The sequence below is a fragment of the Miniopterus schreibersii genome, assembly GCF_964146895.1.
Source record: "Miniopterus schreibersii genome assembly, chromosome: 8".
NCBI classification, from domain to species: domain Eukaryota; kingdom Metazoa; phylum Chordata; class Mammalia; order Chiroptera; family Miniopteridae; genus Miniopterus; species Miniopterus schreibersii.
In genome coordinates, this window is record NC_138109.1 from 83,186,893 (window position 1) to 83,212,158 (window position 25,266).

At 51.1% G+C, this 25,266-nt stretch overlaps 1 protein-coding gene and 1 long non-coding RNA gene across 2 annotated transcripts; both read right to left on the bottom strand.

Annotated features, from left to right (window-relative positions):
• Window positions 1–2,785: 2,785 nt before the first annotated feature.
• LOC308561277 (tubulin beta-2B chain) lies at window positions 2,786–6,322 on the bottom strand. The gene is made up of 4 exons (XM_081146082.1): window positions 6,027–6,322; window positions 5,103–5,211; window positions 4,699–4,809; window positions 2,786–4,383 (listed from the first exon to the last, which is right to left on the bottom strand). Exons 1-4 carry the CDS (start codon window positions 6,081–6,083, stop codon window positions 3,323–3,325), a joined length of 1,338 nt encoding a protein of 445 aa, XP_081002208.1. The 5' UTR covers window positions 6,084–6,322; the 3' UTR covers window positions 2,786–3,322.
• A 3,442-nt stretch (window positions 6,323–9,764) lies between these two features.
• LOC308560919 lies at window positions 9,765–10,987 on the bottom strand. The gene is made up of 2 exons (XR_013999407.1): window positions 10,859–10,987; window positions 9,765–10,042 (listed from the first exon to the last, which is right to left on the bottom strand). It is a non-coding gene; the product is annotated as an uncharacterized lncRNA (long non-coding RNA).
• Between the last annotated feature and the right edge of the window lie 14,279 nt (window positions 10,988–25,266).

Genomic DNA, 25,266 nt, shown 5'->3' on the forward strand with positions numbered 1-25,266 from the left:
ATTTTGTAGAGTTACTTTTAGTTTAAATTTCTATTAATCTCACACCCTGCGAGTGATGAAGTGGGAAATCTCAGTGTTAGATTTTCTCTGGGGCAGATGGTAGAGGTCCAGGCAGATCTGGAGCACACTGGAGCACATCAGGGCACCCATTCGTTCCCAGACTTTTGGGATGACCTCAAGGTGACTCCAACTCCCTCCCTCACTCCAGCTTCTGGTGTCCTGCACCACACGTCACGTCCCAGTGGGCCTTGTAATTTGGGTACCAAGCCTGCTCAGAAGTGAATATCCTCCTGATGGCGCACCACAGAGAAACAGAATAGTTCCTTTGTGGAGTGTTGGAAAAACACATCACCAACACCACCACCAAACCCCATCACACAGTGGCGACGTAGCAAAGGGAGCTGACAGAAAAAGCATCTCTCAACCAGGTGTCGTCTGTGCACTTTCCTGCTCTTGAACTGTTTTCCTAGGTGTGTAGTTCCTGTGCATATTGATATTATACAAGTGTGCTTTTCAAGCTCTGCCCCAGAGCAACGGCTTGCCCGGTCAGTCTGGCGCCCTCGCCCACCATGCTTGGGCTGTGCGGTGGAGCGCGTGCTGACGGGCTAGCGCGCCGGCCTGCTGGGGGCCTGCTGTCCCGTCTCGCAGGGTGGGAAAGAGAAACGCAATACTGGCAGTGTGCCAGGCTCCTGGCAGCAATCCCTCCCTTCTCCAAAGTGACTGGTCATGTGTCTGACAGGTTGTGCGGATGCCCGGCCAAGGGTAGATCCTGGGGCCCTGGCAGCTGACCCAGGTCTTCGGGGCATTTAAACCAATGCTACCCTTCAACTAGGCTATTGGGAGCTTTGCACTAGCTCAGCAGAAAGGGCACCTGCCAGTTTCCAGTTAAATATGGGAAACTAAGCAGAAGCCATGGGCTCCTGATCTATGTGACCCTCGGCCTGGGTTTTGTGATATATACTAGCAAAGTGAACTGCTCATTTTCACTTAGGGGGCCATTTGCAAGAATTAACTTTTCGTGCTCTTTAGAACGGCATTGCTCCCTTTCTTTGGGACTGTTTTCAAATATGTACCAGTCTCTTTAATATGGAAATTCCTAATCACCCCATACCTTTCCTTTTCTCTTTTTAAACATGTAAGATGGAGTAGAACCAAATAGAATGAAGTAAGCACAGGGTAAGATTTAAAGTAGTATCTTTTTCTAATTTTTAATTTGTCTAAAAATTAGAAAAATCATAAACCTAGTTTTCTTGATTTTTTTCTTCCTATTGGGGCCTATAAAGAAGTTTTGTACATTTGTGTATAACTTACACTCCACATCTTTACCTGAATGAGACACTGACTGTCCCAGATCGAGGCAGTGCACTGGCACCACCTGACAACATAGAACGGATCCCATGGTAGCACACGCCCTTACCTGAAAGTCACCTGCTTCAGCAGTGGCTGAGTTCGAGTCTAGAGGCAGGCTTGCATTCAAAACCCAAATCCCAGCTCTGCATGGTAAGAATGCAATGACCTGTAAAAATGTTGGCTTGCCTATTTAAAGTAAAATTCTCTGGTAATGCAGAATTCTCTTCCACGTAAATTCAACTGTCATTAACTTAAATACAAATATTTTGTTAGGTAGTATCAGCATAATTGCTGGAAGGAAAAGTTGCTTGAGAATTTTAGTGTATTAACTATTTACAAACTTATGGCTAGTCCTAAGTCCAGGTGACTTCACCAACTTAAAAAGGCATAGCATCATATACCTTTGACAGAAAATTACACTTAGAGAAATTTACAGGGTAGCTATTCTCATATACAAAATCTTTTGTTGTTGTTATTGTTGTTGTTAACCCTCACCCGAGGATATTTTTCCATTGCTTTTTTAGAGTGGAAATGAGGGAGGGGGAGGGAGAGAGAAACATACAACATGAGAGACGCGATTGGTTGCCTCTTGCACAAGCTCCGACTGGGACCGGGGATCAAGCCTGCAAGAGGCATCTGCTCTTGATGGGAATCGAACACACGACCCTTCAGTTCATGGGCCAACACTCTTAAGTGCTGAGCCAAACCGGAAGGGGCTCATATACACAATCTTATACTCACAAAACTATTTGCTGTGGCACTATAAGAAAAAAAGTATAAATAACGCACATGGCCATTGGTAGAAAATGGTTAAATAAAATCTAGTACAGCTACATAATGGATACCATGTATCCATTTAAAAGGGAGAGGCTCTCTGAATTTTAAAGATACACTGTTTAGTAAAAAGAAAGAGAGGCAGCAGAACAGCGTTGTTAGTATCATTAGTATCATAATCAGTGCAATGAAAGGAAACAGAGAATGTACTTGAGTTTGAAGTATACGGAATATTTCTGTAGCAACGCCAGAGGGCTGCCCTCCAGGGCAGACACTACACCACCGGACACAGAAGGGAGAGAGATTTACTTTCCACTCTCCATCCTTTATGATTTTGTGCTGTGTGGATATAGTAAATATTTTTTAAAAACTGTAAAGGAAATAGAGGTATAGTAGGATTTCTACATTAAAATGCATTTAGTGTACTTCCAGGTAGGCACCCTTTTAACTAATTGGTTACTTAAAGGCATTTTAACATTTGGATTGTTCTCCCATCTTAAACTGGTCTGGACGTGGTTGGTTCAGTTTGACCACTGAAAAAACCGAACTTTTACCTACCCCTTCCCTTTTCTAAAGGAAGGATCTAACGCCATGTGTTCTGAAAGCTGCGTTTAAGTTGATAACAAAGAACTCAATAAAGAGGAGACAGAAAAGAGGACCATTAGGACACAAATGTTTATGTGATTTTAACCATTACAACAGTAGTTCAGAAGTATCTCAAATGTTACATTGACGTCGGCAGTGTTACAAGAAAAAAAAAGACAGGCAACAGTGAGGAGCCCCAGAGCTGCACGCCCAGGGCAGGCCATGCTTCCTCCCTGCGGGGCGGGCGCTCCCCGGAACCCTCCCTCCCGCTCCCTCTCCTCTCCCGGTGACCCCGCTCCCAGGCCCGCGCCGGAGCTCAGGCGACCCCGCTCCGGAGGGGGCGCCCGCGCACAGGTGACCCCGTCCAGAAGGCGGCGCCCGCGCGCAGGTGACCCCGCTCCGGAGGGGGCGCCCGCGCGCAGGTGACCCCGTCCAGAAGGTGGCGCCCGCGCGCAGGTGACCCCGCTCCGGAGGGGGCGCCCGCGCGCAGGTGACCCCGTCCAGAAGGCGGCGCCCGCGCGCAGGTGACCCCGCTCCGGAGGGGGCGCCCGCGCGCAGGTGACCCCGTCCAGAAGGCGGCGCCCGCGCCCAGGCCGCCCCTCCGAGCGCGCGCTCAGGCCTCGTCCTCGCCCTCCTCCTCCTCGAACTCGCCCTGCTCGTCGGCAGTGGCGTCCTGGTACTGCTGGTACTCGGACACCAGGTCGTTCATGTTGCTCTCGGCCTCGGTGAACTCCATCTCGTCCATGCCCTCGCCCGTGTACCAGTGCAGGAAGGCCTTGCGCCGGAACATGGCGGTGAACTGCTCCGAGATGCGCTTGAACAGCTCCTGGATGGCCGTGCTGTTGCCGATGAAGGTGGCCGACATCTTGAGCCCGCGCGGCGGGATGTCGCACACGGCCGTCTTCACGTTGTTGGGGATCCACTCCACGAAGTAGCTGCTGTTCTTGTTCTGCACGTTGAGCATCTGCTCGTCCACCTCCTTCATGGACATGCGGCCGCGGAAGATGGCGGCCACCGTCAGGTAGCGGCCGTGGCGCGGGTCGCACGCGGCCATCATGTTCTTGGAGTCGAACATCTGCTGCGTGAGCTCGGGCACGGTGAGCGCGCGGTACTGCTGGCTGCCGCGGCTGGTGAGCGGCGCGAAGCCGGGCATGAAGAAGTGCAGGCGCGGGAAGGGCACCATGTTCACCGCCAGCTTGCGCAGGTCGGCGTTGAGCTGGCCCGGGAAGCGCAGGCAGGTGGTGACGCCGCTCATGGTGGCCGAGACCAGGTGGTTGAGGTCGCCGTAGGTGGGCGTGGTCAGCTTGAGCGTGCGGAAGCAGATGTCGTAGAGCGCCTCGTTGTCGATGCAGTAGGTCTCGTCCGTGTTCTCCACCAGCTGGTGCACCGAGAGCGTGGCGTTGTAGGGCTCCACCACCGTGTCGGACACCTTGGGCGAGGGCATCACGCTGAAGGTGTTCATGATGCGGTCAGGGTACTCCTCGCGGATCTTGCTGATGAGCAGCGTGCCCATGCCCGAGCCGGTGCCGCCGCCCAGCGAGTGCGTCAGCTGGAAGCCCTGCAGGCAGTCGCAGCTCTCCGACTCCTTGCGCACCACGTCCAGGACCGAGTCCACCAGCTCGGCGCCCTCCGTGTAGTGGCCCTTGGCCCAGTTGTTCCCGGCCCCGCTCTGGCCTGCCGGGGGGAGACACTTCCTGTCACTGACGGCTGGGCTAAGTTCCTTTTAACCATAAACCCCTTAATCAGTGTTCCGATAAGATTAATTTGGGTTATCGCCCAAATGTGCAGACATTAAAGTATTTGGTCGTGGATATAATTATAAATAAGGAAGGCTATTAGAGGTGAGGGGAAACTCGCTTTAGCTTATATTAAGATTTAATCAGCACTCAACTGGATGTCCTTCATACTTCCCCAGGCAGTCACACCCCTCAAGCTGAGCTGTCCCTGTAAAGTGAGGCTCCCACGCTATCAGCTGTACCAGTTACTCACCAAACACGAAGTTGTCGGGCCTGAAGATCTGGCCAAAGGGTCCAGACCTGACGGAGTCCATCGTGCCCGGCTCCAGGTCCACCAGGATGGCCCGAGGTACGTACTTGTTCCCTGCGAGGGACAGAACTGGACTTAGACCTGCCCGCAGAGAACTCTGAAGAGAAGGGCGTGGCGCCAGCTTCCTGCTGCAGCACTGCTGTGGACCCCCAAACAGAGGCAGGTGCAAGACCCACCGAGTTCTCACAGGGTTCATTTGGCTGTGAACTGGGGAGCTCACAGAAACACCCCAGAGAAAGTGTGAATCCAAGCCCTTCAGTCCACCCTCCCTTAGGGCCAGGCTCCCAGGGTCAGCCCCCCAGGTGAGAGGGGTAAAAAACTAGAGGCGGGGACGCTGAGGCAATCACCAGTGGCTTCGTTGTAGTACACGTTGATCCTCTCCAGCTGCAAGTCGCTGTCTCCATGGTAACTGCCGGTGGGGTCGATCCCATGCTCATCGCTGATGACCTCCCAGAACTGAGACACAGTAAAAGGTTGCGCTTAGCCACGCTCACCCCTGCGTGGCCGAGACTCACAGTGAATAGACGCCCCCCGCGGGACTCGGTTCCCGCCACCCAACCTTCCAGGGGCTTTAGCGCTGGGTGGGGCCCGCACAGCCGCGGGACTGTATTTTGCAGGGGCAAAACGTTGAAATCTGGCGTTTCCCCCGCGTACAGCTGCTCCTGGCAGAAGTGAGAGTCTTTGGGGGTGGGAGGGACCAGCCGCCGCACCGCCAGCACCCGCCGCGGCGCAGCTCCGAGCTCAGGGTCACAGCAGCGGGCGCCCTCCCGAGGCGGGCGCGCAGGGAGCCCAGTCGGCGCGGACGGGGTGGGCGGGGAACAGGGGCCGGAGGGACCTGAAGGAGGGTGGTTTTCGATTCAGAGCACGTCCTGAGATCTCAAGACAATCGCTCTCCTCCCCTCCCCCCACAGCTCGACTCGGGCTCAAGCGAGTAAAATCAATTCTCCGCGCGTGCCGGCGCCTCCCGCAAACACGGGTGCACAGCCTCGCAGACACTCTGGCGCCTTTTCCAGGCCCGTGTTCCTGGCTAAGTGGAGAGTAGGGAGAAAGCGGAGTGACCGGGATTCCAAATGAGTTCCAGCAAAAATGAAAGAAAGCTCTCTCCCCCTCCCTCACGACAGTCCACGCCCCACTCGGCTGCGCAAAGCCCCCCGGAAGGCCTGTGTTTGGAGAGCTCCGGGCCTGCTCAGGATGCCGTTGGCGCCCAGGAACCCCGAAGAGCTTTAGGCCCGGGCCCCCGCCCCTCCCGGCCCACTCCCCAGCGCGCCCACCTTGGCGCCGATCTGGTTGCCGCATTGGCCCGCCTGGATGTGCACGATCTCACGCATGGCGCTAGCTAGCTTCTTCTGGCTCCGGTCGGCGTCTGGTCAGTCTGTCCGTTCTCCCTTACACACCCACTACGGGGCCACAGGGAAAGAGCTTCGGAGCCGACGGGCTGAGAGCGCCGGCCCAGCGGGCTCGGCCTTTTATGCCAGAAGGGTGGGGCGGCCCGCGCAGGCCGCGCCCCCAGCCCGAGCCCCCCAGTCGCGTTCGCGCTAGCAGTCTCCAGGCCCCGCTGACGTAATGCTTCAAGCCCCAGGGACTGTCCAGGGGGCTGGACCATGGGCCCGTAGCCAATCAGCACAGGTTTGCAGGCCGGGCGAGGAATAGGGGCTCTGCGGAGCAGGGTGGGGGCCTGCGCATTGTGTAGGGGTGGGGGTGGGGTGGGGTGGGGTGGAAATACAGGGTACTGAGAACTGGGTGTGGGTGAAGGAGCCGAGGACACTGAATGTGGCAGGCAGGGAATGGGGGAAGAGCTGGCACTGGATAGGGGACGCAAGGGGATCGGAGCAGGTGGAGAGGCCGTCAGGTGCGCCGGAAAAGAGGGCGATTTGCTGCGGGTGCTGGCAGGTGGTAGGGTTGAGGCGGCGAAGGTTGTGCTGCCGGCGCCGACTGGGGCGCCTCCTCCGCCAAGGGCCAGATATCCGTAAGCCCCCGACCCCCGTGAGACCACTGCCCCTTTCCCCAACCCTAGAGGCCAACGACTGTCCAACGGCCGACCCCTGGCCGCACAGAGCCTTGGGAGAGGACAGGCGGGCGCAGAGGAAGTCGCGTGTAATCAGGGTGCTGGGGTGTGAAGAGCCGCGACCCTGGACACCGGAGGCTCGAGAGCCCCAGGATGCCCTCCGCTCCGCCCAGCATCAGCCCGTTCTCTTTGTCTCTGATAAGGGCCTCTAGCGCCCTCTCCGTGGCTGCAGCACCCAGGGCTGGGGCGACCCTCTGCTTTCTCCAGGCCCGCTCGACCCTCTCCAAGAGTCCACAGATCCTCCGCTAGCACCAAGGACCCTCCACCGCGCGGGTTGGCTTTTGTTCCTTGGAGTGGATGGGGTGGGTGGGCTAGGAGCGCAGTCTGGACTGTCCAGCGGTCAGAACGAGGGTGGGGCCCAGGGGCGGGGCTAAGGCAGAACAAAGGGCTCATAAGTGCGTGGGATGCCTCCCACAATTATTTAAAAGTCACACCCCAGGTGCTCCCCGGATTTGGGTTCGGTTCATTTATTGTCCACTGGGGGCCTGGGTTCCAAGGGTGGTCATCTTCCATCAGGCTCTGGATCCCACAGCGGCCACGCGGTCCCCAATCTTCCGGCTGCTGATGGGGAGGCGGACACGCCTAAAAACTGCGGCACTGCGAGGGAGAGGCCCCCCGAGACCCGGCGAGCACACAAAGTGTGTGCGCAGACTCGGAGTACCCACCCTCCTTCAAATCTACAGTTTCTAGGTAGTCAAAGAAGGAGCCGATCACTTTGTTACTTTTCGTGTGAGACAGACAGAGACAGAGAGGGAGACAGAGAGAGACACACAGAGAGAGACACACAGGGAGACAGAGACACAGAGACAGAGAGGAGAGACAGAGACAGAGAGGGAGACCGAGAGACACACAGAGAGAGACACACACAGGGAGACAGAGACACAGAGAGACAGAGCAGAGACAGAGAGGGAGACAGAGAGAGACACACAGAGAGAGAGACACACAGGGAGACAGAGACACAGAGGGACAGAGCAGAGACAGAGAGGGAGACAGAGAGAGACACACAGAGAGAGACACACAGGGAGACAGAGACACAGAGACAGAGAGGAGAGACAGAGACAGAGAGGGAGACCGAGAGACACACAGAGAGAGAGACACACAGGGAGACAGAGACACAGAGAGACAGAGCAGAGACAGAGAGGGAGACAGAGAGAGACACACAGAGAGAGACACACAGGGGGACAGAGACACAGAGACAGAGAGGAGAGACAGAGACAGAGAGGGAGACAGAGAGACACACACAGAGAGAGACACACAGGGAGACAGAGACACAGAGAGACAGAGAGCAGAGACAGAGACAGAGACAGAGAGACACAGAGGAGAGACACACAGAGAGAGACACAGAGAGACAGACAGAGGAGAGACAGAGAGACAGAGACAGACGGAGAGAGGAGAGAGAGAGAGAGAGAGAGAGAGAGAGAGAGAGAGAGAGAGAGAGAGAGAGAGAGAGAGATGCTGAACCTGAGGGCGCAGAGGGCGCCTGGAGCGCTGCACGGGCTCACCGCCCACCCGAGCCCCGCGGCTCCGCCCGCGCGAGGCGCCCCCGCCCCCGCTCCCGCCGGAACTCCCGCGAGAGCAGCGGGAGGCCGGGTCGCGGCGGGGAGGACACCCTCCCGGACCCTGGGGCGCGCCGTCAGCGCCTCGCTTTCCCGCGGGGGTTTTTCAGCTCCCTTCCGGGGCGCAAAGAGAAAGAGCCGGAGCGCGGCCGGCCCTGCCGGGCGCAGAGCGACGCCCCGGCGCCGAGGCCGCGGACGCTGCCGCCGAGCGTGGGCGAGGCTGCGCTCGGCCCGAAGGTCCCCCGCTCGCCCCGCCGGCCGGGGTTCCAAGGATCTGGGGCTTCACCCCGAGTTTCTGCTCCAGCTCCTGCGGGCGCGGAAACGTCAAGGGCGAACGATCCCCAAAGGTCACACAGCAAGTTAAAGACGGGGCGCGGCCGCAGCGGCCCCCCGCGCCCCGGCCTCGGGGACCGTGACCCACCCGCCGGTGTCCGCGCCGGCCTGGAGCTGCGCGCGGGGGCCGAGCCGCGCCTCCGCTGCCGGCTCGGGCGGGCTGCGGGCGCCGGGGAGGGGCGAGGGCGGGAGCCCGCCGGGCGCGGGGTCGGGGCCGCCGCCCGCCGAGGTCAGCGCCCCTCGCTCTGCCGCGGGGCCGGGCGCAGGCGCGCCCGGGTCGCGCGTGTCGGCGGCTGTGTGGTGAAGGGCGTTCGGGACGCGGCGAGCCTGGCACTTACCCTCCGAAAACCCGACGCCCGGGGGGCTGGGCGCTCTGCTTCAAGGTCCGCTCCTCTTGCCTACGTTTTGCTCGTGCCCCCCCCCCCCCGGCCTTAAAAACATGGGTGACACTATTACAGACGTCCCCCATCCGCCCCGGCCTTTGCGCCCCTCCACCCAGCCCTCGGACCCCCCACACCCACGTCAAGACCCGCCTTCGCCCTAGCCGGGCTGCCCCTCCCCGACTGGGAGTTGGGGTGCCGCGCTTTTGTTCCCCACAGGCACTGACGGTGTGTGGGAAGGTCACCTGCCGGTGACGGCCAGTCTTGAGGCCTTTCCGATGATCTGCTCACCCTTCCCTGGTCCATGGAGTTCCCGAGAAGGGGCTTTCAAAGCAAAAAAAGCTTAGTTCTCAGCTGGACCCTCCTGCGTTTCTTTTTGTCTGTTTCTTACACACAATTTCTCTCCACCGAGGTCGCTGCATCCCAGACGTGAAGGTGTCAGGGCTGGAAGTCCATCATCGCTTACCTGCCGTTAGTTTTAATGATGTGCCAACATTGCTAACTTTTCCCTTCCTGAGACAATTGTAGAAATAACTTAGTGTAAAATAAACTCCAGCATTTGTTTTACGCATAACTGAACTAAGATACCCCCTAAGCTATTAAAATTATATTTGCTCTCACAACTTTCAGAGTGCATTCGACGGCAGATTCTCAAGTGATTTTTGCATTTCTCCATTACACACAAAGTCGTTGTTTTAATTACTTGAAGTTTGACAGAAAGGAGGCAATGCATGGCTGATCTGGTAATAAAATTTTAAAGCATTGTTTTCTTAAAGCAAGATATACCCTTTTTTACACACTTACTGAAATGACAAGACAGCCAGCTTTCGGGGTTCCCACTCCCGCCAGCTTTCGCCACTTAATACCCGGGTCACAGCCGGGCAGCGCGCCCTGCCGCCGGGATGCACGCAGTTTCCTAGGCAACCGACACTTGGCCAATCAGTGAAGAGGAACTGAAAGAAAGAGACTGCGGATCCGTCATTATTTCCGACATACCTTCTCAGTGCTCTCCAGCTACAAAGATTGGAAAGCTACCAATCCTAACATTTAAGTGAAGGAGTCAAATGCTCGGAGGATTGGGGCTGGGAAGCGCTCGGCCCTGCAGTGTCTGCGGGAGCGGGTGGGGCGGTTCCGGGACCACAGAGACCTGGGCTTTCTCAGCTTTGTCGTTCCCCTGCTTGCATCCCACTGTCCGCCCCCTTCACCCTGGGTGAGAGCCCGCTGCTCCCGGCGGAGCCACCCCATGCCCGCTGCTCCCGGCAGAGCCTCCCCATGCCCGCTGCTCCCGGCGGAGCCTCCCCATGCCCGCTGCTCCCGGCGGAGCCACCCCATGCCCGCTGCTCCGGGCAGAGCCTCCCCATGCCCGCTGCTCCCGGCGGAGCCTCCCCATGCCCGCTGCTCCCGGCGGAGCCTCCCCATGCCCGCTGCTCCCGGCGGAGCCACCCCATGCCCGCTGCTCCGGGCAGAGCCTCCCCATGCCCGCTGCTCCCGGCAGAGCCTCCCCATGCCCGCTGCTCCCGGCGGAGCCACCCCATGCCCGCTGCTCCGGGCAGAGCCTCCCCATGCCCGCTGCTCCCGGCGGAGCCTCCCCATGCCCGCTGCTCCCGGCGGAGCCTCCCCATGCCCTTTAATGGAAGGGCTGCCTGGGTGGGAGCCTCGGAGCCCTGCCCTGCCATCGCTGGGCGCGGTGCGGACCAGCTGGCCCAGGCGACGAGAGACTAGAACGCAGAGAAGGTTCTGAGAAAGCAGCTCAGTGTGGGCACATTTACTTTTGTTCCTGAGTGAGGCAGTGTGTTTTCCTGCGGCCGGCGTTCAGTTTGGGTTTAAGCGGCCTGGGTCCAGGCCGGGATGGCAGAGCTTTCACAGAAGAGATTGCCTTCTTTGTGCAGACGGAGCCCGCCCGGCTTTCTCCGGCCCGCTCCCCTCCGTCAGCGGCCTCCCCTCCCCCACGCTGCCGGTGATTTGTGAGCTGCTTCGGTGGGGGGAGGGCAGGCCAGAGAATGCTTGCTCCGAAATCCTCGGGAAATGGTGTTTTATGATGCAGGGCCAGACTGTGTAGAAAACGAACAGAAGAGTAGACAGTACCCATTAATGAAACATTATAAATACTACAATTGACAGGGCTCCCTTGCAAAGTGAGTCCCTGAAATCAACAAGCGTATAAATAAATCCCTTCTGACATGAATGAGTACACACAGGAGGATATGCTGGAGGAGCCATTTTCAGCCTCAGGGGCAGACTGCTGCAGAACCGTGTGCTGGCAGGAATGGGGTCCACAGGATGGAGTGCTGGCAGGAATGGGGTCCACAGGATGGAGTGCTGGCAGGAATGGGGTCCACAGGATGGAGTGCTGGCAGGAATGGGGTCCACAGGATGGAGTGCTGGCAGGAATGGGGTCCACAGGATGGTGTGCTGGCAGGAATGAGGTCCACAGGATGGAGTGCTGGCAGGAATGGGGTCCACAGGATGGTGTGCTGGCAGGAATGGGGTCCACAGGATGGAGTGCTGGCAGGAATGCCACTCCACAGAGAGGCTGTTTCACCAGGGGCTGCTGCTCACGAAGGCTCCACAGCTTGCCATTTCTCTTCCAAATCTGCCCTAGACCTTTGTTTGCCATTTAAATAAAATCAAAACATGCATATTTAGATAGATATACACAGATTCATATAGTAACACCTTTGCCTCTTCCTTTTAGATGCCTAGTGGGCATTGATTAATTATGTTTTCAAAGCAGAAACAGGCCAGCTCTGAGTAGGAACTCTTGACATGCCCAGCCTGCTTTTGAATGGCCACCACATATTCATAACATTTTTCAAGAAAATAATGCATTAAGAAAGCTTCTGAGAGAACTCACTACCTCTTTCCAAATAACCCCTAGAAAGGAAATTTATCAAAAGATTTAATTTCTCATTTATACTCCAAAAAATTGAAAGAGTTTCAAAGAGATACTTGTACACTGTGTTCATACAGCTTTATTCACAGCAGCCAAAATGTGAAACAATCCTAAGTGTACATCAACCCATGAGTGAATGAACAAAACGTGGTATATACTGGCAAAGAAAAAAATTCAACGGAGTACATTTGAAGATCTAATTGGCTTTATTAAGCAATTCATGAATCGGGCAGCATCGCATCCAGCAACTAGAACGGTGCACTGATGGGTGGTACAGAGTGGAAGGTTTCTACCGGAAGAAAGGTGAGGCAAGGGAGCTATTAACAAAAGAAAAGAAAGGGTTATATTTAGACTAGGACACCATCTTTTTGGGGAAAAAGGAATGGCAAGGGTTTTAATCATGCAGTCTGCCTTTTCTCTGTGGGGAATGGAGAGGACCCACAAAACAAACTGCTTCATTGGTGTTGACCAGAAAATTCCAGACCAGTTGATTAAGATTATGTTTCTGGGGGAGGTTGAAGCAGCAGTTATAACCACAGAACCAGCTCAAAATGGTCTATCCTGTTTAACCAGATACTGAATTGCTTTGGGGAGACTAGACCAAAACTGCGAGTCTTGCAGCCAAAGCATAAGCAAAGGAGAAAACTTTGACCCCCAGCTGCACCCACAACCAAAGTTTCTCCCCGCCTCCCCCTAAACCAAAGGGCCTGGATATAACTGGATCTTGAATACTGGAACCCTTTCAGAAGCAAAGGGTCATTTGTCCGGGAAGAGCTGGTGTTGACACCCCTTACCATCAATGGCCAGCTCCAAGGCCCTCCAATTAAAACCTGCCCCACCAGCACTTCCGCATACCTGTTCCCCTCATGCCCTTTAAAAGCCCACCCTGAACCCTGGATTGGGAGTTTGGGTTTTGAGCATTAGCTTCCTCCGTCTCCAGTTCTCCGGGTGGTGCCATTTATAATAAAATAGCCAACTTTCTCCACTGAGATTCTCAGTGTTTCATGTTTGGTTCTGCTGGCTCCAGGTGAACAAACTTTCTCTTCTGTGACACAGTTAGATCAGGTATTAAATCTAGGTTTAGTATCATGTGCTTTAGTGCAAGTGACACCATTTTGGGCCTGTGGTTTTCTCTTTAACACTACACACAATGGGATATTATTCAGTCTTAAAAGAATTTAATTTCTGACACCTGCTATAACATGAATGAATGAACCTTGAAGATATTATGCTAAGTGAAATAAGCCAGTTATGAAAAGACAAATACTGTATGATTTCATGAGGTAACTGTAGTAGTCAGATTCATAGAGACAAAATGAATGGTGGTTGCCAGGGGCTGGGGGAGGAGTAATGGGAAGTCAGTGTATAGTTTCAGTTCTGCAGAAACGAGATCTGGAGATGGGTGGATGGTTGCACAGTGTGAATGTACTTAATGCCACTAAACTGTACACTTAAGAAAAAACATTGTGTGCATTTTACCAGAATTAAAAATAAAAATTTTTAAAAAGTTTAGTTTCTCAGTATCTCCTAAATATCGAGTGGTATTTTTTTTTTTTTTTTTGGTCTTGGAGCTAAAACAGTGCTCCAATTTTCTCAACAATATGTGACCAGGATGAAAGGGCTCATCTGTCCTGCGCACAGTGGGGGCATCAGGGCCACTTCATTGCAAGGCTCCCAGCAAGGAGAACAGGAAGCTATTGCTTAAAACCCCATAACACCCCAAACTCCCCAGTGGCTTACAATTAGGGAATTTTAAAGGCAAAAAAAAAAAAAATCATGAATAAGGGGTTCAGGGTCATGGGCTGGGCTGATTGGTCAGTTCTTGTGCAAGCTTCCGCAAGCTTCCTCATCTGATTTATTTAGCTCTTGGCAGCACCCTGTCTGGAGCTTTTGTGGCTGTGGCCAGGTCGTCTTGAGGCGGGTTAGTAAGAAGCTAGGAAAATTCTTTGGCAAGTGGAATGGGAAACTGAGACGGCTAAACAGATGACCAAGCAACTTACAGCCAGATAATAAAATGCAAGATCTTATCTTCCCTAACCAAGGACATTTAGGAGCAAATGGTTTACACATTCCAGACCATGCCGGGGTAGATCTGCCTTGGTCCCGCTGCTCCCTCTTCAGTGATATTTGTTGAAGGTGAAACTGACCAGAGAAGGACCCTGACTGCTCCATAGGCACTTTTTGATGAATCAGCATATTAAAGGACATACCTGGAAAGCTGATGAATATTCTATTGAGATCCTCCCCTGAGACCTCTTCTAAAATTCCCATCTTTAGAAAACATAAAACCATGCTTTCTCTTGAGCATGCCCCAGCCTCCCTCCCTCACCCCTTCTTCTCACAGGGCGTATCTTGGCTTTCTTTCTCCTAAGCTATAAAGGTTCCCAGGAGACTGCAACCAGGGGAGCAGTGGGCAGCGGCAGTGTGTCTCGGGCTAACCCCGTAGACCTGTCTCCCAGGGCCCTCTTTTTGCATCTATAACTTGTTTCCTGAATCCACACAGCACAGCTGGCTCCTTCTTCCACCTCTGCTGTGACTTTCTTTCTAAAGGGCCAAGGAAGCCTCACCTGGACTCACTCCTGTTGGTATGATCTTGCCTATTCTATTTTAAGCCCTTCCTTTTTTACACTGTTCCCAGCTTTAATAAACGTACTCTCAAAATCACCTGAACTTGTGTCATGAAGTGTTTCCTGACTGCAGAGTGCCCTCTGCTGAACAAGCAGGGACGCTTACCAAGAATTTCATACATAAATGACACTGCATTTTCTCTATGCCATTGTTTCTATTGCAGGGGAGGAAAAATTGTTATTTATTTTTTTTTAAATGATGGTTTGTGGGGTTTTAAAAAATATATCTTTATTGATTTCAGAAAGAGGAAGGGAGAGGGGGAGAGAGAGAGTTGAATCATCAATGATGAGAGTCATCACTGATTGCTGCCTCCTGCACACCCCGACTGGGGATCAAGCCTGCAACCTGGGCATGTGCCCTGACCAGGAATCAAATCTTGATCTCCCGGATCCTAGGTTGATGTTTAACCACTGAGCCATGCCTGGCCAGGCTCCTCTGTTTTTTGAGGTTCTTGGTGGAGACAACCCAGTAATAAAAAGGTTAACTGGAAAAAAGCAACAGAAGTTTAATAATATGTACACCTCTCATATGCATTGAAGAGTCCCAAGAAAACTGAGTAACTCCTAGAAATGGCCCAAGCCATCACCTTAAGGACAAAAGAAGAGGTTGGGAGGTTATCAGGAAAAGCAGAGTAAACAAGGGAATGGGTATTATGTAGATTTAGGTCAGTGCTTCTCCAGGGTGAGAGTCCCTACAGGCTCATCCTCCTCCAGCTTCTCCTGCGTCTGCCTTTTCTTAAGAAAAACCAGTTGAAGAGAGGGTTAGAGATGGTGGGGGACTGAGTGGGAGCTACACTGACACTCCTGGGACCAACTGGAATTACAAATAATAGAGAAAAACCATCCTGAATAATCAACTGCAACTGAAGACGAGCTGGAGAGCAGCCTCACAACCAAGGAGGAAAAGGGGAGACCACACAGAGACAGGTAGGAAGTGTGGAGGTGTGAGAGGGCTGGCTGGGCTCCCACAGGCAGCAGCTGAAGGTCCTGAGGGAGATCTCAGCTTTGGGGGGTTCCCATTGAGGACTCTGGGGGCCTAAACCCCAGGCTGGGCTTCCCAGTCAAGAGCACCAGAACTGAGAAAGGTGCTCACATAACATCTGGCTGTGAAAAGAAGCCAGGTTTCTGTCTGCCAGGGAGAGACAGCTGGAAATGCAGGCCCCCTCTTAAAGAGCCAATGCACAAAGTTTTGTGTGCAGCTGCTCACCTTGGGCTCCAGCAGAGGGAGGGCAGAGTGAACTAGAGCGGTGTGAGGAGAATCTAGGGTTGTGGGCTCTAGAGATAGAGCTCAGAGGGCCCCCTTTGGATTCCTGTGTCCCCATAAGGCCAAGGCAGACACTTACCTTCCAAGGAGCTTTTGCCTGAGGGGGAAGCAATTGCCCCACCCTGCTGGAAAATCTCTCACCCTACCCTATGGATTCCAACAGCCTGAGGCTCATTAAGAACATCAGATTAACCAGCCTGCAGGCAGAGGTAGACTTCAGAGTGCTTTGTGTCTTTGCCTAATGTGCTTCAGGACTTGGACCTTGGAAAAGCAGACTTTGGAGTGCATCTTGGTCCAGTGCAAATGCACCCAGCCCCAACAGAGGGAACCTTAAGCTGTAGGTTGTTGATAGCTCCAAACAGGGTACTCAAGGCCAGTCACAAACAGCATCTGACATTGGCCTGCACCACAGACTGTCCAAAAAGACTGAGAGTCCTAGCAGGCCTACCTAATACATAGAAACAAACCCAAATAAGCAGCCAAAGTGGGGAGACAAAAAACCAAACCCCTAATGAAAGAACAAGAGAAGTCTCCAGAAAAAGAGCTAAGTGAAACGGAAATAAGCAATCTATCAGATATAGAGTTCAGAATACTGATTGTAAGAATGCTCAACAGCATAAAAAAAAGATATGGAAACTATGAAGGAAATTAAGAATGATATAGGAGAAATAAAGAATACATTAGAAGGAATAAACAGCAGATTAGAGGAAGCTGAGAATTTGATCAATGAATTAGAAAACAAGGTAGAAAAAAAATCACTCAATCAGAGATCCAAAAAGAAAAAATAATTAAAAAACAGGAGGACAGTCTAAGGGAACTGTGGGACAACATGAAATGTAACAATATTTGCATCATAGGAGTGCCAGAGGAGGTCAAAAGTAAGCAAGAGTTAGAGAACCTGTTTGAAGAAATAATGGCAGAAAACTTCCCTAACCTGGTCAAGGAAAAAGTCACACAAGTTCAGGAGGCACAGAGAGTCCCAAGCAAGAAGAATCCAAAGAGGCCCATGACCAGACACATCATAAATAAAATGCCAAAAGTTCAAGAAAAAGAGAGACTCTTAAAGGCAGGAAGAGAAAAGCAATCTGTTACCTACAAAAGAGCTCCCATAAGGCTGTCAGCTGACTTCTCATCAGAAATTCTACAGGCCAGAAGGGAACGGCATGAAGTATTCAAGGTAATGCCAAACAAGGACCTGAAACCAAGACTACTCTATTCAGCAAGGCTGTCATTCAAAATAGATGGTGAAATAAAGAGGTTCCCAGACAAAACAAGAATAAAGGAATTTATCACCACCAAACCAGGATTGCAGGAAATGTTAAAGGGACTGCTGTAATAAGAAGTAGAAATAGAAGCATTGCAAGAAATCTTTAAGGGACTGCTGTAATAATAATAAGAAATATAGAGACAAACATAGGCATAAAGAAATAAAATGGCAATAAATAAGGACCTATCAATAATAATCTTAAGGACTTTAAGGGAGAGATCAACAGCAATATAGTCATAGTCAGGGACTTAACACCCCACTGACTTCACTGGATAGATCTTCCAGACAAAAAGTCAACACAGAAACAGTGACCCTAAATGACATACTAAATCAGATGGATTTAATTGATATTTACAGAACATCTCACCCCAAAGCTGTAGAATATACATTCCTCTTAAGTGCACATGGGTCACGCTCAAAGGTAGACCACATGTTAGGACACAAAATAAGTCTCTACAAGTTCAAGAAGATAGAAATCATATCAAGCATCTCAGGTCACAAGGGCATGAAATTAGAAATCAACTACAGTAAAAACACTCAAAAACATTCAAACACATGGAGGCTAAATAGCATGTTATTAGACAATGAATGGGTTACCAATAAGATCAAGAAAGAAATAAAAAACTCCCTGGAAACAAATAAAAATGAACACACAACAACCCAAAATCTATGAGACACAGCCAAAGCAGTCCTGAGAGGGAAGTTTATAGCACTGCAAGCCTCCCTCAAAAAGCAAGAAAAAATTTTAGTAAACTATCTAACCCTACAACTGAAAGAATTAGAAAGCTCTTGGACCAGGGCTTGTGTTTGCTGGGAGCTTTTTTACTGCTGCTTCAACTTCATCAGCTGTTATTGGCCTATTCAGGTTTCCTGATTCTTCCTGATTCAGTTTTACATGATCTCACTCATATGTGGAATCTAATAAACAAAACAGACTGAAGAACAAAATAGATCCAGAAGCATGGAACAGACTGATGAATCTCAGTGGGAAGGCAGGGGTGGGAAGCAGGTGGGGAGAGATTAATTAATCAAAAAATTTATATCCATATATGCATAACCCATTGGAGGTGAAGGCCTCGGGCAGGGGCAGATATGGGGTGGAGGGGATCAATGGGAAAGAAAGGGTGACATGTGTAATACTTTCAACAACAATTAAAAAAAGAAAAGAAAAGAAAAGAAAAGAAAAGAAAAGAAAAGAAAAGAAAAGAAAAGAAAAGAAAAGAAAAGAGAAATGTTTCCTGCACAAAGCCAAGAACCCACACATTCCAGACCATGTGGAAACAGACCCACCTCAGCCTTGCCCTGGTCCCTTTCTGGCGACAGTCTTTCTTTTTTTTTAAATTTATCTTTATTGTTTAGGGTATTACAGGTGTCCCATTTTTCCCCCCAATTGATCCCCTCCACTTCGCTCCCACCCCCTTCCCCGGCCTTCACCCCGTTATTAACTCTGTCCATGGGTTATGCATATAACTTCTTTGGTTAATCTCTTCCCACCCTCCACCCCCCTCCCCTCTTTCCTCTGAGATATGATTGTCTGTTACATGCATCAATGTCTCTGGATCTATTTAGTTCATCAGATTCTTTTGTTCATTAGCTTCTTCTTAAAGAAGGCCCTTCAACTTTTCCTGTAGTGCTGGTCTGGTGGTGATGAACTTCTTTAGCATTTTCTTATCTGTGAAGCTCTTTATTTGACCTTCAATTTTAAGTGATAACTTTTCTGGGTAGACCAATCTTGGTTGTAGTTCCATGTTTTTCATCACTTTGAATATTTCTTGCCACTCCCTTCTGGCCTGCAAGGTTTCTGTTGAGAAATCAGCTGACAGTCATATGGGTGCCCCCTAGTAGGCAACTAACTGCTTTTCTCTTGCTGCTTTTAAGATTCTCTCTTTGTCTTTAACCTTTGGCATTTTAATGATGATGTGTCTTGCTGTGGGCCTCTTTGGGTTCCTCTTCTTTGGGACCCTCTGTGCTTCCTGGACTTGTAAGTCTATTTCTTTCCCCAGGTAGGGGAAGTTTTCTGTAATTATTTTTTCAAATAGGTTTTCGATTCCTTGGTCTCTTTCTTCCCCTTCTGGCACCCCAATAATACGAATGTTGGGCCTCTTGAAGTTGTCCCCGAGGCTCCTTATACTATTTTCATATTTCTGGATTCTTTTTTCTTTTTGCTCTTTGGTTGGGTGTTTTTTGTTTCCTCATGTTCCAAATTGCTGATTTGATTCTCAACGTCCTCTACTCTACTGTTGATTCCATGTAAATTATTCTTCATTTCAGTTCGTGTAGCTTTCATTTCAAATGGGTACTTTATTATGTCATTGATTTTCAATTATTTCCCTAATAGTCTGCTTAAACATCCTTATAAACAAAATTCTGAACTCTGTATCTGTTAGTTTTCTTGGATCTATTTCATTTAGTTCCTCTTCTAGAGATTTCTTCTGTTCTTTCCTTTGTGACATGTTTCTTTGCCTCTGCATTTTGGCTGCTTCCAGGTGTTTGTTTCTATGTATTAGGTAGAGCTGCTATGTCTCCTGGGATTTGTAGAGTGGCTTTGTGTAGTAGGTGTCCTATAGGGTCCAGTGGCTCAGCCTCCCCAGTCACCTGAGCTGGGCCTTCTAAGTGCTCCCCTGTGTGGGCTATGTGCACTGTCCTGTTGTAGTTGAGCCTTGTTTGCTGTTGGTGTCCCTGGGATGAACTGACCCTCAGGCCAATCAGCTGTGAGGACCAGTGCACCTACAGCCAAAGAGCTGCTGTGCTGGAGACACCCCTATGGAGCAGGCTTTACTTCAATGGAGCTTTGGTGTTCACCAAGTGTGCCCCTTGAGTGTGTCACTCATGGATGTGGTAGGGTTGTGATCCAACGTGGTCGAGTCTGACCACCAGGTGCACTGTCTCTGAGGCCTCCTGGGAGGTGCAAAGTCAGCCTGTGCCAGTGCCTTGCCCAGGGCCACCCAGCATGAGCTACACAGCAAACCGTAGTTGGCTGCTACTTGTGCTGGGCTTGGTGTTGTCCAGGAGAGGCCAAGCTATGAGCCAATGCAGGCTGCCGCTAGTGCCAGGCCTGGGGCTGCTTATCAAGCTGTATGGGGCCCGCTGCTGCTTGTTTGAGAGATTTTAGGAAATTCCTAAGCACGAGGCTCGAGAGACCACTTGAGTAGAAAAGCCCCAGGAAATGGCCTGGATGAGCCTGCAGGTGGGGAGGGGCGGGGCCTCCGGGAATCACCAGGCAGGGCCAAAGGTGAGTCAGGTGCTGGCGATTCAAACATGGCACCTGCCTGCCAGCTGTGTGTGGGGAGGACTCGCCAAAGGAGCCATGGCCTCCACCAGCTCTTCTGCCTCAGAGGAAGCCGCCCCTCCAGCTCTTGCTCCAATTCCAGGCAGGTTAGTTCCCCCCCGAGTGTCCCGGGTCCTTTCAGGCTGCTGCCCGGTGCTGGGCTCAGAGGGAGCATCCAAGTAAGTCTATGCACGGGCCCTTTGAGAGAAGCTGCTGGGGCTCCCGCAGCCTCTGTGACCCTCAGGGACAGTCCCCGCTGGTTTCACAGCCCGGAGTTGTGGGGACGTCTCTTCCTGATCTGGAGCCCTGGGCTGGGGGTCTGCTGTGGGGCTGGGACTCCTACTCCTCCAGGAAATCCCCACCGCCGAGATTCCCTCCCGGGTTTAACCCGCAGCACCAGGTAGGGCCGTGGCACGTCTCCGATTCAGCCCCGATCCTCCCACGTCTGTGCCCCAACTACTGGTCTCGGTGCTTCTTCAGCTCTCTGGTTGTGGGGCTTCAGCCAGATCTCAGGAGGCTCAGAGTGATGGTGGTTCTGTATTTTAGTTGTAATTTTGACGTGGTTGTGGGAGGCGGCGGGTGCAGCTGTTACCTACACTGCCAGCTTGTTTCTCCTCTTGTGGTTCTTCACCTTATCTGATGCAAATTGCTTGGGGACAGTCTTTCTTGCTTGCATAGTTCTGCAGAATATCTTGGGATTGTGAGTCAATTATGTTACCTTAAGGGCAAAAAAATCACAACAATCCCCAAACAGAACTATATGCCTTGCGCTTAACAGGCTATCGTCATCTATTACCTCAAGCAAATATACCTTTATACTAATCCCTGAAACCTGCTTAACCAGCAGCCTCCCAGCTCCAGGACATGACTACATTCCAGTGCAGCTATGACTCTTAAAAGGGCTAATTTAATAATTTTAACTAAAAACTAAATTCTAGTATAGCTAGTCTTTTATGATTTGCTGTCAGTTTCAAATACATAGCTATTTTAAAAACCAGTATCTGTATCATCATTTATTGCTTCTCCTTCTGGCCAGCTGACCACTGAAAACGATGTCAGAGACATCGCAACTGCTAGTTGGATCCTGGTACTTCCTTGCTTCCATTGACTCCCTATAGCTTATTGTATGTAGTATGTATGGTCCAAAATCTTAGCATAGGATTCAGGCCCTTTAAATCTGGGTGTGATCTGCCTTTGCACTGTTACCTGCCACCATTCTGCTTAGACATAGTTTATTTCAGGACCTGCCCACTGATCTCCTTTTTAGGATATCCTCTCTGAGCGTCTGAGTCACTGCTCACACTGTTCCACTAACCTGGAAGGACCAACCTCTCCCATTCTTCACCTGGTAACATTTCATTCATTCTTCATGATGCAGCTAACTAGCCGTGATGTGCGCCCCTGGCTGCCAGGAACAATGAACTATCTATGCTCTGCTCTCCCAGAGGTTTCTTCATACAGCTGGTATGGGTTTTGCAATGATTACAAAGAGCAATGGTCACCAAGCTTTTTCAATGCCTACCTCTTCCAGTTAAAAAAAGTTGAGCACACATTCGTGATATATATCTACTTATTCATTCATAACCTATATTTTTATTTTTATAAGCCAGTACCTCAAGGTTCAGTATAATTAATATGAGAGGTGTCATTAATGATATCAAATGTTAGTCCATACTTCAAATACACTTTTCTGTAAGTTTTAATTTTATTTTAGCCAACATCTTGCCAGACTTGAATTTGTCACAGGTTTCTTCCCTGGCGACAGGCTTCACTGAGGGCTTGCATAGGAGCAGAGTGTCAGCTCTAGCACTTCCTTCTTTTTAATGGGTTTTCATCACTGATATCATCTTCGCTTTGCCATTTCTTTGCTGTAGTGTCTTCGTCACTTGCCCAGTTGTGAGGATCAGTGGAGCAAATTCTAAATAATATGGTGGGTGTGCACACTGTCAGCTCCTCCTTCATGGACCCCGCTTCCAAGGAATGACTCGTGACGCGTGACCACAGGACACAGCATCCTGTGAGGGCGCCAGTGTCATTTCAAACATTAACTATTTAAAGAGTAATTTCTTTACTTTTATAGGAAATACGCGTAAATAAGAGTTCTCACAATTTCTTTCCATACTGCCCTTGGAGACCTCTAGATTGGATTAGAGCTCGTTCCACAGAGACCTCTGTTTCCTTCTCTTTGTGGCCCCTGTATCACAGGGACCACCATATCCTCTTAGCTTTTCTGTTTCCCACCTTGCCTGAAACCAAGTACAAGCAAACAATGAGTATTCTTTGAGTAAATAAAATACTCAGCTACAGGGAAATCAGAAAACCCCCAGCTACTTCTCATCCAAACAAGAGCAGTTGCTCTTCCAGTAAGCACCGCGGAACCACCCTTCTTTCTCTGTGTCATACCTGCTGGCCTGGCCAGGCCATGCTTCCCCTCCACAGACGCTGCTGTCCTGGAAGGACGTTGGACCCTGCGGCCCCAGAGGGGACCCTCCCCTGCATTCCCTGCGAGCAGCTGCCAGCCCTTTTCTTGCATTTGCACCCCCTCTTGTCTGTACTGGCAGTGTGCTGAGACTCAGGTAAGAGCCTAGTAGGCCAGAAGGAAAGGACAGAAGGAAGCAGCTCCTTGGGAGGGTGTTGAATTACTAGCCTGTTTCCTCGCTGGCCGGTCTCTGTGAGCAAGCAGGTTTGAGACAACCGAACAGAGTGCGCTTTCTCCCCCGGGGGGGAGGAGACAGAAAGGCAAATCCCTCCTCCGTGAAACCAGAGGAGAGACGAAACAGTTGGCCCCACTTTCTGAACCTCACTAGTAAAGAAAGATTTCTTTGGGCAATCTAGAGAAAAGATCGGGTCATGAATAAAACTGGGGAAAGTCGCAGTTGTCCCAGACTTTTCCAAAACAATATTCAATGCTAGAAGGTGATAAATCAATTCCTACAAAATTTTTAAGGAAAACGTGCCCCAATAGTTGTATATCCAGTCATATTGCCTTTTAATTTTAAAGGTAATAAGTATTTTTAAACATAGAAGAATGAAGAAAATGTAGTTTCTGTGAGCCATTTTTGGGGCGGGATAAGAACCCAGGGAATACAGAAATAGATTTTAGACGGGTTGGCTGTTCGACAGCAAGCGACCGAATGGGGAACGCTGCCTCTGAATGTGGCCTAGACACCAACTCAGAAGTCCTCCAGCTGGGGGTCCCTGCTCCTTCAGCAAAGGACATTGCAAGTACCACCCTGGGGTGCTGGTGGTGACCCTGGCCAAGGACCTGAAGCTGCCAGGTCTTCACTGAGTCCCCTACAAATTGAAATTATTACTGCCTTACAAGGAATTCATTGTTTGCCAGTTTATTGTGGAAGCTACGTCTGCTACTGGAGTAGAGGACATCACATGATGGGCTAAAGGGCAGCACAGGCGTTAAAAGTATCACATAAAAATACTTAACAAATTGTAAGATTTTAGGCAGAAAATCAAAGCAACAAAGACACTGTTTGAAGATCTTACAATTTAAAATAAGATTCTTTCCAAGGAGGCAAGTGGGCTTAGAGACGGTCCGAGTGCTTGGAGAAAGGAACCGACTGCGGCAGAAACCGAGCGTCTCACGTTGACACAAAGGTTGCCGTGTGAAGGAGCCGGACCCACTATGGGAAGGCCAACACCCTGTGGAAACACCACATATTTCTCTAAGGAATTTTTTAAAAACTTTCAGGGGCAAAAATATGCTGTATTGAAGCTAAACGACTAAGGAAAGATGACGTGTAAAGGCCACCAGGCTTAAGAAGAATATGACTAATTTAAGAACAAGCAGCAGCTACTGTGGAAAGCAACTGGGAGGAGACGTCCCCGCAGCTCAGAGCTCAGGGCACCGCGTCGGAGAGGCCTCTGCGGGGCTGCTTGCAGAGAGAAGGAAACGTGTTCAGTCAGTGCAGCTGGCCGTTGGTGCAGAGGCTTTTAAAAAGGAAACTAGAGAAGGAAGAAGGTGAAGTCATGCTGGAGACCCGAAGGAAAACCCTGCAGCAGAAAGTAGGGACCTGTAAGGCTTCTCACGGGAGAATCCTTGGCTCTGTCGGAGGAGCCGACTCAGGCCTGGTGCAGGTGGAAGAGACACGGCAGGGGCTCCCGGCTACAGGGGGGGTGCAGACTTAGAGCAGAGGCATGAAGGAACACTGACTGAATTATGGCCACCAGAGAGATCGTGCAGACCCCAGACTGTTCTTCATGGGGAGAAAGCTCATGGCACCCGGCCCACTGTTCTCACAGGGGCAGAAAGTGACTTGTGCCAGCCTGGGACAGAAAGTGACGCAGCTAAACCTGTGACTTCCAGAGTGAGACCCTCTCCACCAGGCTCCTCCCAGTAAAACAGAGGCACACACGCTCAGCACCCACATGGACAATGTATCCACAGCTCTGACTTCCTTTTCTCTTATGGAAGAAGGACGCCCCAAATAGCTTGTGGATGTGCCCAAGTCGGATCTGGGGAACCATACGAGGTTTCTGGAACAAAATTTGCCTAGGATCTGGGCTCCAGGGGCTTTTGTCAAATCCAAGTAAGGACAGTCTACCCCCTTTTTAAAAATATGTTTTTATTGGTTTTACAGAGAGAAGAAGGGAGAGGGAGCGAGAGGAACATCGATTGGTTGCCTCCTGTTACTGGGGGCCAAACCCACAACCTAGGCATGTGCCCCGACAGGGAATTGAACCAGTGACCTTTCAACCAGCTGAGCCGTGTGGGCCAGGGCAGGGTCTTCCATTTCACATTGACGACTATCAAAGGTAACGCTGGTGTCGGAGAGCCCGGACTCTCGATGGGAGGGTGCCCAGGAGTCCCCCGGCACGTCCTCACTGTGGGCGGCTCTGGCCT

Excerpts from the sequence above, each read along its gene's own strand:
- LOC308561277 (XM_081146082.1), bottom strand. The coding sequence starts at position 6,083 with ATGCGTGAGATCGTGCACATCCAGGCGGGCCAATGCGGCAACCAGATC. Across the intron at positions 4,810-5,102 it reads GTACTACAACGAAGCCACTG|GGAACAAGTACGTACCTCGG; the intron begins GTGATTGCCTCA and ends TGTCCCTCGCAG. Across the intron at positions 4,384-4,698 it reads GCCCGACAACTTCGTGTTTG|GCCAGAGCGGGGCCGGGAAC; the intron begins GTGAGTAACTGG and ends TCCCCCCGGCAG.